The 16,888-nt window shown below is 46.7% G+C and overlaps 1 protein-coding gene across 5 annotated transcripts in view; it reads left to right on the top strand.

The window, feature by feature from the left end:
• The window catches only part of LOC124236487 (protein FAM169B-like), an 84,332-nt gene that overhangs the window by 30,139 nt on the left and 37,305 nt on the right, over nt 1–16,888 (top strand). For 4 of the 5 annotated variants that reach the window (XM_046655506.1, XM_046655509.1, XM_046655507.1 and 1 more), the window contains exon 4: nt 14,241–14,326. The exons of the other annotated variant lie outside the window; for it this stretch is intronic. In XM_046655506.1, coding sequence (XP_046511462.1) covers nt 14,241–14,326 — 86 coding nt within the window. The remainder of the gene's footprint in view (nt 1–14,240; nt 14,327–16,888) is intronic. 5 annotated transcript variants of the gene reach the window in all.

The following is a 16,888-nucleotide window of genomic DNA, read 5'->3' on the forward strand; positions in this document are numbered from 1 at the left end:
TGGGTGCTATAGTGGAAAGAACCTGGGTTTGGGAGTTGATGAGACCTGAGTTCACATCCTCTGCCGCTTATGAGTGGGTGACCTGGATTAAGTTATTTAGCATCTCTGAGCTTCTGTTTCCTGCATTCCTACTTAGCGGTGTTCTGTGGCCCACCAGCAAGGCATCACCAGGGAACCTGTTAGAAATGCAGGAGCTTGGGCCCCACCCAGACCCACTGAGTCAAAGTCTGCACTTTAACAAGATCCCCAGGTAATTGCGGGCACATTGCTGTCTGAGAAATGCTTGCCTAGAGAACTATGGGAAGAGAATGGTGGATGGTGAGAGCATTCCTTACTCTTCTTGGACATTCTGTTCCTACAAAGTTAGCCTCAGCTTACCTCAGCATTTCAGTAGAACCAACGCAAGGTTGACTCACCTCCAGCTGACAGCTCATTACCTACATGCCTTGCCCCTGGGCTTTTCACTCAAACTTGTTGTTAAGACATGGTACTATCTTCCAAAATTTGTGTAGTTGATGTTTTGAACCTACAGGAAGAAGTTTACTTTTACCCCCATTTTGTGTATATACACAGCTTTTTGAGGTATAATTCACATATATATTTTACCCATTTAAAGTGTATGATTCAATGGTTTTTATTTATTTATTATTTTAATTTTTTTTGCTGAGGAAGATTCACCCTGGGCTAACATCCACTGCCAATCTTCCTCTTTTTGTATGTAAGCTGTCACCACAGCATGGCCAATTGACAGACGAATGGTGTTGGTCTGTGCCCAGGAACTGAACCTGGGCTGCCTAAGTGGAGTGCGCTGAACTTAACCACTAGGCCACCGAGACTGGGGCTCTGTAGTTTTTAGGATTTTCACAGAGTGTGCATTGATCACCACACTTAATTTTAGACCATTTCATTACCCATAAAAGAAACCCCTCTCCCCTTATCTATCGCTTCCATCTACCCCCTATCTTCCCCAGCCTTAGGCAATCCATTCTGTTTCTGTGGGTTTGCCTCTTCCGGACATTTCACATGAATGGAATCATGCAAGATGTGGCCTTTTGTGTCTGACTCCTTTTGCTTAGCATGAAGGATCATTTGTGTTGTAGTATATTTCAATACTTTATTTGTTATTATGGGTGAATAATATTCCATTGGATGGACATACATTTTGTTTATCTATTTCTCAGTTGATGGACATTTGGGTTGTTCCACCTTTTGGCTATTATGAATACTGCTGCTATAAAAAATTCATATATAAGTTTTTTTGTGGACATATGTTTTCATTTCTCTTGGGAACCCAAAAGTTGAATTGCTGGTATGGAATTTAGCATGGTAACTATGTTTAACCTTTTCAGGAACTGCCGGATTGTTTTCCAAAGTGGCTGCACTATTATATTCTTACCAACAATGTGTAAGAATTCCAGTTTCTCTGTATCCTCATTAGTACTTCTTATTGTATCTTTTTGATTGTAGCCATTCTAGTGGGTGTGAAGTGGTATCTTATTGTGGTTTCGAGTTGCATTTCCCTGATGACTAATGGTGTTGAGCATCTTTTCAAGTGTTTACTGGTCACTTTTACATCTTCTCTGGAGAGCTATCTGTTTAGATTCTATGCCCATTTTTACATTGGGTTATTTGACTTGTTATTGAGTTGTAAGGGTTGTTTATATATTTTGGATACAAGTTCCTTATCAGATATATGATTTTAAACAAGTTTTTCCTGTTTTGTGGGTTTTTTGACTTTCTTGATGGTGTCCTTAGAAGTGCAAAACTTTTTAATTTTTATGATGTCCAGTTTATCTATTTTTCCTTTGTTGCTTGTGTTTTTGGTGTCATATCTAAGAAAAGTTTGCTTGTTTCAAGAGTAGGTCCTTCCATCTGGTTATATTAACTCTTCCTCCTTGCTATATAGTTAATGTCATTTGAAGTTCTGAAGGTGTGCATTCTTTATGTTTAATCCAAGTAGTTTTTAAAAATGCTGGCTTTTATTCATGCAATTACTATTATACCATTAAACACACACCCAAACTATTGTTTAGCAGACACTTCCAGTTCATCCACGAGGAGATGTCAAGAGACTTTATGAAGCGCATGCCTGAAATTAAGAATGGAGGGAAATCTGGCTGCTGAAATTAAGAGAACTTATTTTTTTTTTGCTGAGGAAGATTTTCCCCGAGCTAACATCTGTGCCAATCTTCCTCTATTTTCTCAGTATGTGGGCTACCAGCACAGCATGCCCACTAACAGAAGGGTATAGGTCCACACCTGGGAATCGAACGTGGGCTGCTGAAGTGGAGTGCACCAAACTTAATCAGTAGGCCACTGGGACTAGCCCAAGATAACTTTAAAAAAATTATTCTCCTAGCCCTAGCCTGGAACACTGTCGGAAAAGGCAGTGAGGCCTGTTGGCCTTCTCAGGCCTTGGTGAATTCACGATTCACTCTAGACCTACGTTGGGAGGGGGTTTCAGGGAACCAGGCGTTAGTTCCAAGGTCTCTATTTTCCCCTCACAGACTAGGAAAGCATCAGCTCATATTTGGTCTTTTTGGCCACTTCTGGCATCACATGCTCTCCGAGATTAAGGGTTACAGCGTCAGGATCACATTCACAGGACTTTCTGGCGCCTGGGATGTAAATTCACTGGGCTCAGAGACTTGGGCTTCTCTAAAAGCAGTGAGTGCTCTCCTGTTGCGTTTCCGCTATTTCCTGCTACTAGCCTTGCTCCTCGGTTAGAGGCGCTTTGCCCCCCCCCGGTGGAGATGATCCTCTGTGACCATTTGAGCATCTAGCTAAGGTGTGTTTCTTCCTTGGGGTTGTTCGCTCTGAGTCTAGCCACCCAGGCAGCTCACCCTGCTTGCTTGAACATTTCCCCAGCCTGCTTGAACATACTCAGTGCTCTGGCTTTTCCCACTTAGTTCTTAAAGGATTGTGCCCAGCCTGGGGACCTGGCTTTTTTATGGGGCCTCTTCCCTCCTTTACACTTGTTCTTTTAACATCTGACCCTTTCTGATGCAAGCCCTCTCTGCGAGCTCCAAGGCCTCACATAGAGTTTTCCTAGATGCTCTCTTCTTGTTTTCCGTGTCAGATTTTTCTGTTTTTCAGCTTTCCTTCTGATAATATCTGTTTGATATTTTTTTTCATATAAAACCCAGTGGTTAGATGATCAGAGGGGAGGGCAAAGAATGTCCCAGAGGCTGATTAAAAATGGCAACTTGTAATTGAGTCAAATGAAGGAGATCTAATCCCATAGTGCTGTGGAAGTTTCCAGAATAAGGGAACTCTTGGATATTGCTGGGCACAGCAGGGAGCCATCCCTGGTTTTTGGCAGGGAAGTGGCAGTCTGGTGAAAATAGGGGGTGGGTACACTTACTGGGACCTTTGGTCTTCTCTCTTGGCGTCCAGGCTCTCTAGTGGCCACACAGTGGTCACAGAGGCTGTTCCTCTGCCCCTTAGGGCTGGGAGTTCTGGACCTGAAGGAGTACCTCTGGAGGCACAGGGGGACCCAGAAAGCAGTCCCCCCACTACTCCCGGGCAGCTCCCCACCTTGCAGAATCTGGCTATGAGTTGCACCAGTCCCTCCTTTGAGTGTTGTGAAGTTTCCTTTCGCAAAGTCTTCGCATTGTGCTCTCAGCCCTCAGCTACAGGGGAGGCCATGCTGAGGGGAGTTAGAAAGATGCCTGGTGATGTTATGGAGGACGGGTGGGGACTGGGGCCGGAGGCAGGGCTCCTGTCTTTGGATCTTCAGCCCTTTGCGGAATGTCCTACTCATAGTAGGAAAGGAGGATGGATAGAAGGAAGAACAAGTCACCCAATCCCAGGAGGCTGTTAGCGCCCAGGGGAGAGATGCTGAGGGCTTGCCTGGTGGGGAGGGCATGGATTAGAGAAATAGTGGAAATGACAGGACTTGGAGTGGACCGAAGGCTAAGGGGAGGAGGGCCGGGAATGAGTCTGGTTTTGACTGGGTGTGGTGGTGGTGCAACGGTGCTGGGTAATTTGGGAGAAAAAGCTTGGGGTGAGGGCAATCTGAGCTCGTGTGTCAAGGGTCTGTGGGGTGTCAGGTGGAGGAGGGGTCTGCATGGGGCCCTGGACCCGGGGTGCACCTTCAGTGTGGAGCACATCACTTTGCAGTTGTCCACCAGTCGCTGTTCGTCTCTCAGCTCATTTCCTGCGGCTGATCTTCTGACGTCGATTGTGAGCTTTTTGAGGGCGGAGGGATCATGTTACTTAGATCTTCTGGGCTCTTCCTGCATGATGTTTGGTAAAGAAAACCTCGTCGGCTTGCTGCGCAGGGGTGACACACATGGGCAGGGGAGGAAGTGAGGCTAGACAATAGAAAGCAGGCTACTTCCGGAGAATGAAGACTGAGGAGAGATTGTTTGTCATCGTTACCACATGTTGCCTTCCCTGATTAGAATGTCTGTCCCCCAGCCCGCTTCCAGGACGTTTTGTGACCAAGCATAACACTCATCCTTCAAATTGCTGCTAATTTATTTACAGTTTTTGGTGATTGCATGTCATGTGCACCCTGAGAAAAACAAGCAGGGAATCGAAAAATGATGATTTTTTCCTGGAAAAGCATGCCCATTCTAGGCCTGCAGTGACAGCAGGAGCCAAGGCAAACAATCGGATGAAACCAGAGCCGCTGTGGAACCCGCCTTCCCAGTGGCTGTCCCCAGCCGGGTGGGATTGCGACATGGCAGGCCTGCGGCCAGGCCTTTCCGGGGCTGCGTTTGGGGCAGGTGGGTGGTGGGTCAGGAGGGGTGGGACGGTGGAGAGCGAGGTGTGCCCCTGAGCTGCCCGGAGAACTTCAAAACTGGGAGACCCTTTCTGGGTCGCTCCTCACCCCTGAGCAGGCTTCCCAGACTTTGGGGAGGAGTTGGGGTGCAAGGCTAGAATGGGGGTGGGGGGTGCTGTGAATTTCTGGCCTCCAGCTAGATCAACTCCTGGTCCTGCGTGTGCCTTGAAGGGAGAGGCCTGGCCCCCCGAAGGGTAGGACAGATGGGGCTTAGCCAAGCTCTGTTTAGCCAGATGATCCTGTTACCCTGACTTGGTGCAATGGTGGTTTGTGTGTGTCCAGTGAAACACAAGCTAATATGGCGGGAGTGGAGGAGAGGCTTGCTGACCTGGTGACATCTGAGTTTTAGCACATGGAGAAGTAATTGTAATTTCTCTGGTTTTGAAGTGTGACGACCCCACAGTCTCATGACACACAAAGGGTCCAGGGCCCACCTGGTGAGCAGGCACCCCATTGGCACATAGCAGCCCCCCGTGATCCCACAGACGTTGGGTCTTTTCTTGAGTCTGTGCCTGTTCTCTGGATGATGCAAAGTAAATGTCAGCCGGAGACAGGGCACATCCTCCCACCTTCTGTGTCTGTGGAGTGGCACTTGAGTAGGTCTGACCGCCAAGGGGAAGGAGTTCTGGCCAGAAACTCAGCCTTGCTTTAAACACCAGCTCCTCCCGGCAGCTAAGGTGGCCATGTGGCTGGTGCTGGGCCAGTGTCAGGCAGCCCCCAGGTTGAGTAGGACATGAGTTCACATAAGCTAAAGGAACTCCACGCTGGAAATGGAGAGAGCTCTGTTTTCCTTGGGCCGTGTCAGATGCAGATGGAAGAGCCATTCGCAGTGACAGCGCTGTGATTTGGGAACACACGTTGGCTATTGTTTGGGATTTTCTTCTTGATTCCTTATTAATTTATGGCACTTATTGTGAGTTAGCTTTAAACGTAGGGGAAAACAGCATCCCACAAACAAAGACATGTCATTCTCACCAAGGGACCAATAGTGTGTGGAAAACAGGGCCACTCCAAGGAAAATATTCCCAGTGTCAAGGATGGAGCTGTTGTCGGGGGGGCGGTGCTGCTGCTTTGAGGCCTCTGAGGGTTTCCCGCTGTAGCGTGGGCTGCCCGCACCTCTCTCTGCTTCCCCCAGCCCTCAGAAGCTGTGCTTGCCTCGGTCCAGCCCAGTGATTGTAAGATTCCTTTCCAGGTAGCCTAGTTTTGGTGTGGGTTTCTTTTTGCCCCCACACCTTGTAGTCCAGCTATACCTCAGAATCCAGGTCCCCTACCTCATCCCATCTTCCTTGAGTTAAAGTCTAGACTCATGAAAACAAAATTGCTTAAGGCAAGAAAGGCCTGAGAACCACAAGGAGGCTGATGCAAATATACTGCAAACCAGATGTTTCCTTCTCCATGGCAAAGAGGCGCCCAAGTTCACGGGGTATCTGGGGAAGTGTTTTCCTTTAAGGAAGACATCTGTATGGAAATGGTAGCCCGAGTAATGCGATGTGACAGTTGCTATGTCAACTCGCGTATTTTCCCCTCCCCTTAAATTATTGACCGACTCAGTCAGTGTTGCATAAAAGTCATGCAATGCCTTGGAATGTGTTTATGTGCTGTCCTCTGCCAGAACTTTTCAGCATTTTTTTCCTTAGTGTATTTTGCTTTTGGGAAGATGGCCTGTCACTTTGGTTTAACTGTGCTCTTTCTTTTTTGTGAAACTACATATTTCTTAGATTTGTAATGGGGCAGTGGTGGCTTAGGCTCCAGGGGAGCAATTGAGGGGGCAGGAGGTGGGTACGGCAAGGGGACTTGAAGCCCCTCAGTTGTGATGGAGTAAGTATAAACCATAGGCCAGTACGTGAACAACTTGCAGTTAATGTGTGTGGGTGGGTGGGTGTGAACTCCTCCCTCGTTGGTTCCTGTGCTGGTACAGGTCATGGGCCTTCTCTGTGTCTCTGCTCAGCTCCGGGCTGTGTATCCAGCTGCCTGCTGGCCATCCTGGCCTTGTATTTCTAACGAGTACTTCAAAACTGAAACCCTCACGCCTCTTCCTCCTTCTCACTTCCTCCTGGTGAAGGCACCTGCATCCTTTCACTCAAGCTTGAGAGCTGGCTGGGCCCCTGCCTCCCCTCTCTCTTCCGCCTAGGACTAGTCTGATTCCCAGCTGGTCTTTTCTGCCCCCTGAGCATTTCCCTCCCCGCCAGCATGATCGCTGTAGGCATCCCCTCCTCACTCTTGGCCAGATCACCATAGCCTCCCATTGTCCTCCCTGCCTCCGGCCAGCCTCACCCCCACCTGAATTCATTCTCCACACTCACTCAGTGTGATTCTTCTTCTCAAATAATTGTTTTTTTTTAGTTTCAAAAGACTAATTCTTTTGGGCATAACCTGTTCTCTTTCTAAAACACCACTCTGATTATGTCTCTCGTTGATTGGACTCTTCCAGGGACTTATTATGAAGCCAACACTTTGACCTGATCCCTGGAGCCTCCAGCACTGGAGCCCAGGGTGGCCCAGGCCTATTCTTGGAACTCTGCCCCAGCACTCCCAGAGAGCATGTCTGGTCTGAGCATTTGTGTGCCCCCCAAATTTATATGTTGAAATCCTAACCCCCAGAGTGGTGGTATTAGGAGGTGGGGCCTTTGGGAGGTGCTTAGGTCATGAGGGTGGAGCCCTCAGGAATGGGATTAGTGCCCTTATGAAAGAGACCCCAGAGGTCTCCCCTGACCCTTCTGCCATGTGAGGGGATAGCGAGAAGCTGGCAGTCTGCAGCCTGGAAGAGGGCTTTCACCGGAACTTGACCACGCTGGCACCCTGATCTTGGACTTGTGGCCTCCAAAACTGTGAGAACTATGTTTCCATTTTTTATAAGCCACCTAGTCTATGGTGTATTGTCACAGCAGCCTGAATAATGAAGACACAGCCCCTGAGTGGATGCTTGCACTGCTCACCTCTTGGAGCGCTGGTCATGGTGTGTGTGGTCATGGCCTGGTGGCCTGTCTTGCCCCTGCTGGACAGTGTCTTCTGTCCTGGATCCCTGGTGACAGTGCCTGGCACTTGTCAATGTTTGAATAAATGGCAGCCCCCTGCCCCCCGTCCTACAGTGCAAAACAAGGTCCTCAGGTGTCCACTCTGTTAAGGTCTTTCTGTGCTTACCGGCCTCTCCTTTCTCTTCAGTGTCTTGGCTTGTCCCCTCCTTATCTCTCATCTCATCTGCCTCTTTCCTACTCTCTGGCCTTTGTGGGAGCCTGGCTCCGGCTCTGCCCTCTGGTCTCTCTGTCCATTCTTCACCTGGAGCATAGTGGTTAGAGCAGGGGCTTGAACCAGTGGGACCTGGTTCACATCTAGTCCCACTGCTGCCGTTTACAACCACATGACCTTGAGCAGGTTCACCTGAAAACCAGAGTCAGCTGTGGCCTGCGTTACTGAGATGCTGCCCTTGACGTTGCGTCAGATGCTGGGTGAGTGCTTGGACATGTGGTTCTGCGAATATTATTTAGAACAGCGGTTGGGTCGTGTCGCTCTCCTCCTCTGAAGCATGGGGGCTGCCAGTTGTCTACAGGGTACGGCCCTTGAGGCCTCCCCGACTGGCCTTCTCCGTCCTGCCCTCACCTTCAGCTCTGGCCCACTGTAGTTCTTGTCCTTGCTTGGTGTGCTTTCATGTCCCTGAGGCTCTGTCACCTCCCCGCACCTCCAGTGCCTTTCTCCCATAACTGGGCCTGACTCATTCTTCGGTCCCAGCTAGGACACCTTCCATTGAAGGCTCTCTGTCCCCTCAGCAGGAATGACCTGCTTCTTCCTCTCGGCTCTCTCACAGCACACAGCCCGGCCTGATTTTACTTTCTTCTGCTTCATGTCCCAGGCACGCTCTCCTCCTCTGAGTTCTAAGCGTCTTAAGCCAGAGTCTAAATTTAATTCCTGGAATGGATTTATGATGTACTTTGCACATAATAGCTACCCAACATGTGGGTTGAATGAGCAACACGTGCTTCAGAATTGTGACCTCTGGAGGGTCCATGTGCCAATTTGGTGCCTCCTGCTGTCCTCTGGGCAGGTGAGGAGGGACAGCAACGCCAGCTGCAAGTGCCACCATCCCCCATCTGGACAATGCTGATCTGTCACAGTGCTCCTCCTTACTGAGTTGGGCTGTGGCCTCAAAATGCTTCTCAGGGCATGTCTCTGCTGTCACAGCCCATCCTTCTGAGGTAACAGGTGACAACCAGCTCCCTAAACTATACTGTGGAAAAATCACAGTAACTTTTTCAAAATGATTGTTTTATGTATTGATTGGTTAAAAAAAATGTCTAAATAAAAAAGGGTTTATCTCCCTTAAGAATCTTAGGCAATAAAAAGGCTTTAAAAATCTTGTTGGGAGGTCCTGGTTGGGTTAAAGTGTGTGCCTTAACCTGGCTTGATGTGTGCCCACAGCCTTGGGAGGAGAAAGTGAGGAACACAATGGTCAGCTTAACGTTCCCTGATAGAAAAAGGAACAGTCATGAGAAAATGTGGTAGGTAGAAACATATCCACTTGAGGGAGCGGACAGGCTGGCAGTGATCAAGCTGTGAAAGAAAGACAGATATTTCCACGTAAACTAGAGTAGAAAGTTTGGAGAGGGAGCTCCCAGGAAGAAATGGGAGTGTTATGAAGCAGTTTCCATTGTTTCACTGACAAAACCCAACAAATAACAAAGGGCTTTTCATACTTCTTTGAAATCCCAGAACAATGCTTGAAGCAGGTGGAGGAAGTTTCTAGAAACCACTTAAAAGCTTCCAACACCGAGGAAAAGCAGTTTGGCAAAGTGAACTCTTTCCAGAAACCTGTGTGATGACCAGGTGAGAGGATACTGTAGTCTCCATTTGACATGCGGGGGACTCAAGGCTGTGGGGTGGGGGTTAGGTCACGCAACTAGTAATTGGATAAGCCAGAATTTGAGCCCCATCTGGCTCTGAAGTTCATATCCTTTTTTTCTACACCAGGTATATAGGGCAGTATCTAAAATGCTTTCTGTCGTCCTGCTCTCTGTTGTAACTCCAGTCCATTAGAGACTGGCGAATGAATGAAGCCAGTGTGTTTTGTTGAGATGGTGTTTGTGAAGGGTGAGAGGGCTGTGTGGATGTCCAGTTGTTCCAGCACCGTTTGTTGAAGATGGTATCTTTGTTCCATTTATTGCCTTTGCTCCTTTGTCAAAGAGAAATTTCTGTTTTTGTGTGGTTCTATTTCTGCGCTCTCCGTTCTGTTCCATTGATCTGTTTGTATATTTCCTCACTGATACAGGGACACAGTGTCTTAAATACTATAGCTTTATAGCAAGTCTTGAAGTTGAGTAGGGTCAGTCCCCCAAATTTGTTCTTCTCCTTCGATATAGTGCTGGCTATTCTGGGTCTTTTGCTTTTCCACATAAACTTTAGAATCAGTTTGTCGATATCCCCAAAATAAATTGCTGGGATTTTGATTGGGATTGCATTGAATCTGCAGATCAAGTTGGGAAGAACCGACATGTTGACAATATTGGGTCTTCCTATCCATGAACATAGAATATCTATTTATTTAGTCCTCCTTTGATTTTGTTCATCAAAGTTTTGTAGTTTTCCTCATATAGATCTAGTACATAGTTTGTTAGATTTATGCCTAAGTATTTCAGTTTATGGAGGTACAAATGTAAATGGTATTGTGTTTTTAATTTCAAATTCTACTTGTTCATTGCTGGTATATAGGAAGATGATTGGCTTTTGTGTGTTAGCCTTGTATCCTGCAATCTTGCCATAATCAGTGTTTGCAGCCCTGTCTCTCCCTTGTCTAGGCATCACCCAGCTCCTCCTGCTGCTTGGGATGCCCTGGGTGTGGCCTTGGACTTGCAGGGCTCTGTGCCTCTGCTCACAGGTTACACTGCCTGCAGGGCCCCTGCGCATCATCCCTGCCTGTTGAAACCTTACTCACCGATCCAGAACCTGAGCTGGTGGAGCTCTCCAGGCTCACTTTCCCAATACCCTTCAGTACAGTTGATTCCCTCCTCTGGGTGCTTGTGACGCTTTGGCTCCCAGCTTGATTCCAGCACCTTTCACACCCTGTCCTGAATCAGAGAAGCTCTCTCCTCCTCTGTAGGCTGCCTACTCCCAGGGGCAAGAATGGAGGCTTACTCATCAGCCTCTTCTCATGCATTTGGGAACTCGGCCAAGGGTAGTTGAGTTCAGTTGATCTTGCTGAGCCTTGATGAAGCCAGGCCACTGGAAGTTAGCCTTAGGACCTCATTGTCTTCACTTGTTTGGGAAACGTTGGAGTGTCATAGTATGAAATCCATTACTGACATCTTCCTTGTGTTCACATCACCTGTCACTCAGGGGGAAAGGGAAATTAAATTGGTGCAGTGAGGCTGGCCTTTAACAATGCCCGTTGATTGCCGTCACCACTGTACAGCCTTCTGCAGGTGTCTAGTCTCTGCTTAGACCCTAGATGGTGGAGAGCCTAGAAGATACTGATCAGGATCATATTTTTTCTTTTAAAACTACGGATGTTGTGGTTTCCACTTTCTAAGTCTCAGAACTCGCTGGCTTCAGGGTCTCAGAAGTGATGCCCTGAGGCTGGCTCTGCAGTGCCTGTCAGTGCCCTGGGATCCATCCTTTGTCCTTGCTGAGCTGGGTACAACCTCTCTTCGCTGCCTCTGCCACCTTTCCTCCTTCCTGTTTCCTCTTGACTCGGTAGGATGGTATCATGCTTTTCTGATCAAACGCTGCTGCTCTCTAGAAGGCTGACCCTGTTTTTCAGGAGTTGGTTTTGAGAACAATTTCTTTGAGGCTTGTTAAATTTGATAGGAATTCACCTTCATTGTTATGTATACGTAGCAGCTTAAGATTAGTTTTGAAAAAGACAGTTCAGTCTATTTTGTGACAACTTGTGTGACTAATTAATGCTCTGCAGTGCACCATGAAACTTGCAGGGCACTGTGCAAACACCAAATCATAACAAGCTTCCTGTTTGAAACTATCATAGTAAATTGAACATCTGTATTTCAGTAATACACTGTATTAGTAAACTGAACATCTTTTATTGATTCACCTTGTTAAGCAGGAAAATAATCCTTACAGTTTTGTAATCCTCCTGTAAGTTCTAGTAGGTGCCATTTTGAAAATGAATTTAGCTGAATAAATGAAGGCAGATGTCAAGCACTGAATTGGCCCTTCTCTCTCAGCTGGCTCTATCAATTTTGGAACTATTGTTGGAGATGATATAATTCACAAATGATATGAAACTGACATAGTGGATTAGATGCTTTTGGTCTTTGGAGAGGAGGGGCTGGCTGTGCAGAGTTAATGTTTAATAACTGGCTAATGTCATTGTAACCTGGTCTTCACAGAGTTTTCTACTTAAGTTCCTCAAAGATCAGAGAGAAATAGGGAAGAAGGGGGTGGCAGCTTAACCTGAGCAGCCCACAAAATTTGCTTCAAAGTCTTGAGCCTTATATTACATGTTCAGGTGACTTGTTTTCTACTCCATTAACATTTTCCTGGAAAGATTTGACTGGGAGAGTGCATCTTTTTATTTTGTGGCTTCTGGACCCCTGGGGCTCAGATGAGAAGCAGATATAAAAATGGAAATAAAAGGGGTATAAAAAAGATGCCAGAGAAGAAGTAAACTGTGGTACCTCCAGACAATGGAATATTATTCGGTGCTGAAAGGAATTTTGAGATATCTAGTCCTGGAAGGACATGGAGGAAACTTAAACGCATATTACTAAGTGAAAGAAACCAACCTGAGAGGCTACAGACTGTATGATTTCAACTATATGACATTTTGAAAAAGGCAAAACTATGGTGACAGTAGAAAGATCAGTGGTTGCCAGGGGTCTGGGAAGGAAGTATGAATGGGTGGAGCACAGAGGACTTTTTGGGAAGTAAAACTATTCTGTGTGATACTATAATGATGGTTACATGTCGTTATACATTTGTCCAAACCCTTAGAACGTACACCAGCAAGAATGACCCCGAATGTGAGCTCTGGCCTCTGGGTGGTTATAATGTGCCAGTGTAGATGGCTTAGTTGTAACACCTGTACTGCTCTGGTGGGTGATATCGATAATGGGGGAGGCTATGCTTGTGTGAGTACCGGGGGTATATGGGAAATCTCTGTACTCTCCCCTCGATTTTGCCATGACCTTAAAACTACTCTTAAAACACGTCCTAATTAAAAAAAAAAAGATACCAGAAAACAACCAAAGTAACTTTGGTGTTTCAAATGTAATTCTTAAGCACGGACAGGAGGGTTGCGCAGCTGAGAGACAGGAGGCAGAGGCCATGACTGGATTTGCCTTTGGAGCAGCCACTCAATAGGGGTAAATTCACGGGGAGTCCGAGGCAGGGGACAGGCTGAGCGGCTGTCACAGTCACCTGTGGAGATGATGGTGGCCTGGACCCAGCTGGCATCCAGGGCTGCCATCCCGAGGCAGCAGGTGGGAGTGAGGGACTTGGCGACTGGCGCAGGAGCCGGGGGAGGAGAGCTGACTCATTAAATTAGCAGGCGCCGAGCACATTCCACCTGCCGGGCCCTGGGCGGGGCCTGTCACCCCCGATCCTCATCAGAACTTGTCAGCCACCTCGGGTGATCAGTTTGGGCAACTCCAATGAGGAGTGTAGGGCTTAGTGAGGTGGAGGGTGTGCCGAGGTCACCCCTACCAAGCAGCAGACCCTGTGTCCAAACTCGGATTGGGCAGAATCAGCAGGCTTCCGTGACTGTTTAGACTTGGGCCAGGCGAGAGTGGGGGGAGGAGGGCTGTCTCTACCCTTCTCCTCCTGCAGCTCCCAGCCCCAGGACCTGCTCGCCTAGAGACACCCCCACCACCCTGGTGTGATGCGCCCCATTCCTGACAGCTGACCCATCTCTGGCTTCTTGGAAAGGGCACTGTTCTTGGGGTCCAGCGGCCTAGGGCTGGACCCCACCTCAGGCCCTCCTAGCTGGTTGCCTTCAAATTACCTCACCTCTCAGAGCTTCAGTGTCCTCCTCAGAAAAATGCAGATGACAGTTTCCTTATGAGAGTAAAAGAAAATCATGTAGAGGCAGCCAAGGGCCAAGGGTGATGTTAAGAGGGTTTGTTCAATGCCCTTAGATAATGTTGGATTTGACTCAATTTGGGGAGTTGCCAGTTGTGGCGCATAATTGGACTTTGAAAAAAAATGTGAGTCTTACTCATTGAATTTGTCAATATTGGTGTGTAGCCTTTTTTGCCCAGCGACATTGGGATGCATCCTATTTGAGAGTCAACAGTGAACCATCTGTGACTTCCCCTGCAGGTGATAGTGGCCACTCTATCCTGGTCAGTGTTCTCAGAAAACGTCCGCTAGAAGTATCACTGGCTTTCCCTATGCGTAATCTCTCCTTTGCCCCTTGACGGGGGCTCCATGCTGTTGAAACTTGCTCCCCTGGGGGCCGGTCGGCTGTGTGCACACCCTCCTTTTCTCTTGGCTTCCTCTTTAGTTGTGGCTGTTTACATAAAGGAGAGCTGGTGGACCACTGAGGATGTCCTGAGAACCTCTGATCCTGCACGAGAAGGTCTGATGAAGGTAAGGTGATGTAATTTTAAATAGACATTGCAAAACAGGTGTTAATAGTCACTGTAGTTATTATCATGTTAAGAATTTAAACCAGTCTACCCCTGTGGGTCAGTTTTGTAGGGCTCTGTGACAAAATACCACAAATTGAGTGGCTTAGACAACAGAAATGTGTTGTCTCATGGTCCTGGAGGCTGGAAGTCTGAGATCAAGATGTCAGCAGGGCCGGTTCCTTCTGAGGCCCGTGAGGGAGGATCTGTCTCCTAGATACTGGTGGCATCAGGTGTTCCTGGCTTCTAGATGACATTCTCCTTGTGTCTCCGCATCATCTTCCCTCTCTGTGTGTCTGTCTGTCCAAATACCCCCTTTCGGTAAGGACCCCAGTCCTTGGATTAGGGCCCACCCTAATGACTTCATCTTGACTTGATCTTCTGCAAAGACCCTGTTTGGAAATAAATCATTTGCGCATGTACTGGAGGTGAGGACTTCAACATCTTTTTAGGGAGCACAACTCAATCCATAATACCCTCCCAGCAAGGAAAATAGTAGTAAATGGCCAAATGTAACAGATATCTGTTTATCTCTGTAAATCTCTTTTACCTTCCTGAGTGGCCTCTCATGTCTTAGTTTTAAAACTTTAATCCACAGCATCTCTCTAGTGTGTAGGAAAGTTCTGCTTAGTGTATTCAAGTGATGTTTGTTGGTACTTAATGTGAGTCAGACATTGTGTGACATCCAGCCCATGCGTTACCTCAGACTCTTTACAGGGATGACCTAATTTCAGAATAGTCAAGGTATTTGTTTTGCAGATGAGAAAATTGAAGCTGAGCCACACAGCTAGTAAGTGATTTTTCTGGACATAAGCTCCAGTCTCTCTGATGTCAGGCCTGGCAGTCTTTGAAGTGCTGTGGCTTCATGGAGCAGAGACCCAGGATGGCAAGGGTGAAAGCAGGCACCACAGCAGCTCCTCAGAGGTCAGGCGGAGTCCTCGTGGCTGAGATGTGGCTGGGGCCACGGCTGAGGAGGAGGGTAGGAACCAGCTGAGAGTTTGGAATATTCACCTCTTTTCATTTAATTGGCATTTTTATCTTACTTCTGTAGGTGGGAAGAAGGATGGTGCTTCTTGGCAGTCTTGAAGTGGTGGGTCTGTGCACAGTTGGCTGGAGTTGCACGTGTTCTCTCTCACGGGACCCTGTGAATACTGAATGAAATATCAGTATTCTTTCAGGTTTGGTTTGAAGAATGTGGTGATAATCAGGTCTTTTTTTTTTCTTTTCTCTGTTGAACAGTTAAAAGGAAAACAAATCCAGTTCTGGCTTTTATTCCCGAACAACAGCTTCATTGAGATGTAATTCACATATTATAAATTTCACTCTTTTGAGGTGTACAATTCATTGATTTTTAAGCATATTCACAAAATTGTACGTTGATCACCACTGTCTAATTCCAGAACATTTTCGTTACCCCAAAAAGAAACATCATACACATTAGCAGTCACCCCTAATGTCCCTCTTCCCCCAGCCTCTGACAACACTAATCTATTTTCTGTCTCTATGGATTTGCCTATTCTGGGCATTTCACATCCATGGAATCATATAATGTGTGGTCTTTTGGGTCTGGCTTCTTTCACTTAGCGCAGTGTCCTCGAGATTCATCTGTGTTGTAACGTGTCAGAACTTCATTTTTTTATGGCTGAATAATATTCCATTTTATGTATATACCACATTTTATTTATCCAGTCATCAGTTGATGAACATTTGGGTTGTTTCCACTTTTTGAATAATGCTCTCTGAATAATCCTCTATGGACGTTTTTGTGTGGACATGAATATATTTTCGGTTCTCTTGGGTAAATACCTAGGAGTACAATTGTTGGGTCCTGTGGTAACTCTGTGTTTAACACGTTGGGGAACTGCCAGACTCTTTTCCACAGCAGCTGTACCTTTCTACATTCCCATTAGCTGTGTCTGAGGATTTCAATTTCTCCATATCCTCACCAACACTTTTTATTGTCTGTCTTTTTTATTTACCCATCCTAGTGAGTGTGGAGTGGCATCTTACCATGTTTTTGATATGCGTTTCCTCGATGGCTAAGGATGTTGAGCATCTTTTCATGTGCTTATTGGCAATTTGTATATCCTCTTTGGGAAAATATCTGTTAAAATCCTTGGCTGCATTTTAGTTGGGTTATTTGACTTTTTACTGTTGAGTTGTAAGAGATTTTTATATATTCTGGATGCAAGTTTCCTATCGCATATATGATTTGCAAAGATTTTTTCCCCATTCTGTGGGTTGTCTTTTTTGAGGTCTGGTTTTTTCCCAGCTTTATTGAGATGTAATTGACATATGACATTGACATTGCATAAGTTTAAGGTGTACAATGCGTTGATTTGATACACTTATATATTGCAAAATGCTTACCACCATAGGAGAGCTAACACCTCCATCATATCAGGTCATTAGCATTTCTTTTCTGTGGTGAGAACATTTAAGATCTAGTCTCTTAGCAACTTTCAAGTATATAATGCAGTATTGTTATCTGTAGTCACTATGCTCTGTGTTAGAGCCCCAGAAC

Source organism: Equus quagga, chromosome 2 (genome assembly GCF_021613505.1).
Source record: "Equus quagga isolate Etosha38 chromosome 2, UCLA_HA_Equagga_1.0, whole genome shotgun sequence".
NCBI classification, from domain to species: Eukaryota; Metazoa; Chordata; class Mammalia; order Perissodactyla; family Equidae; genus Equus; species Equus quagga.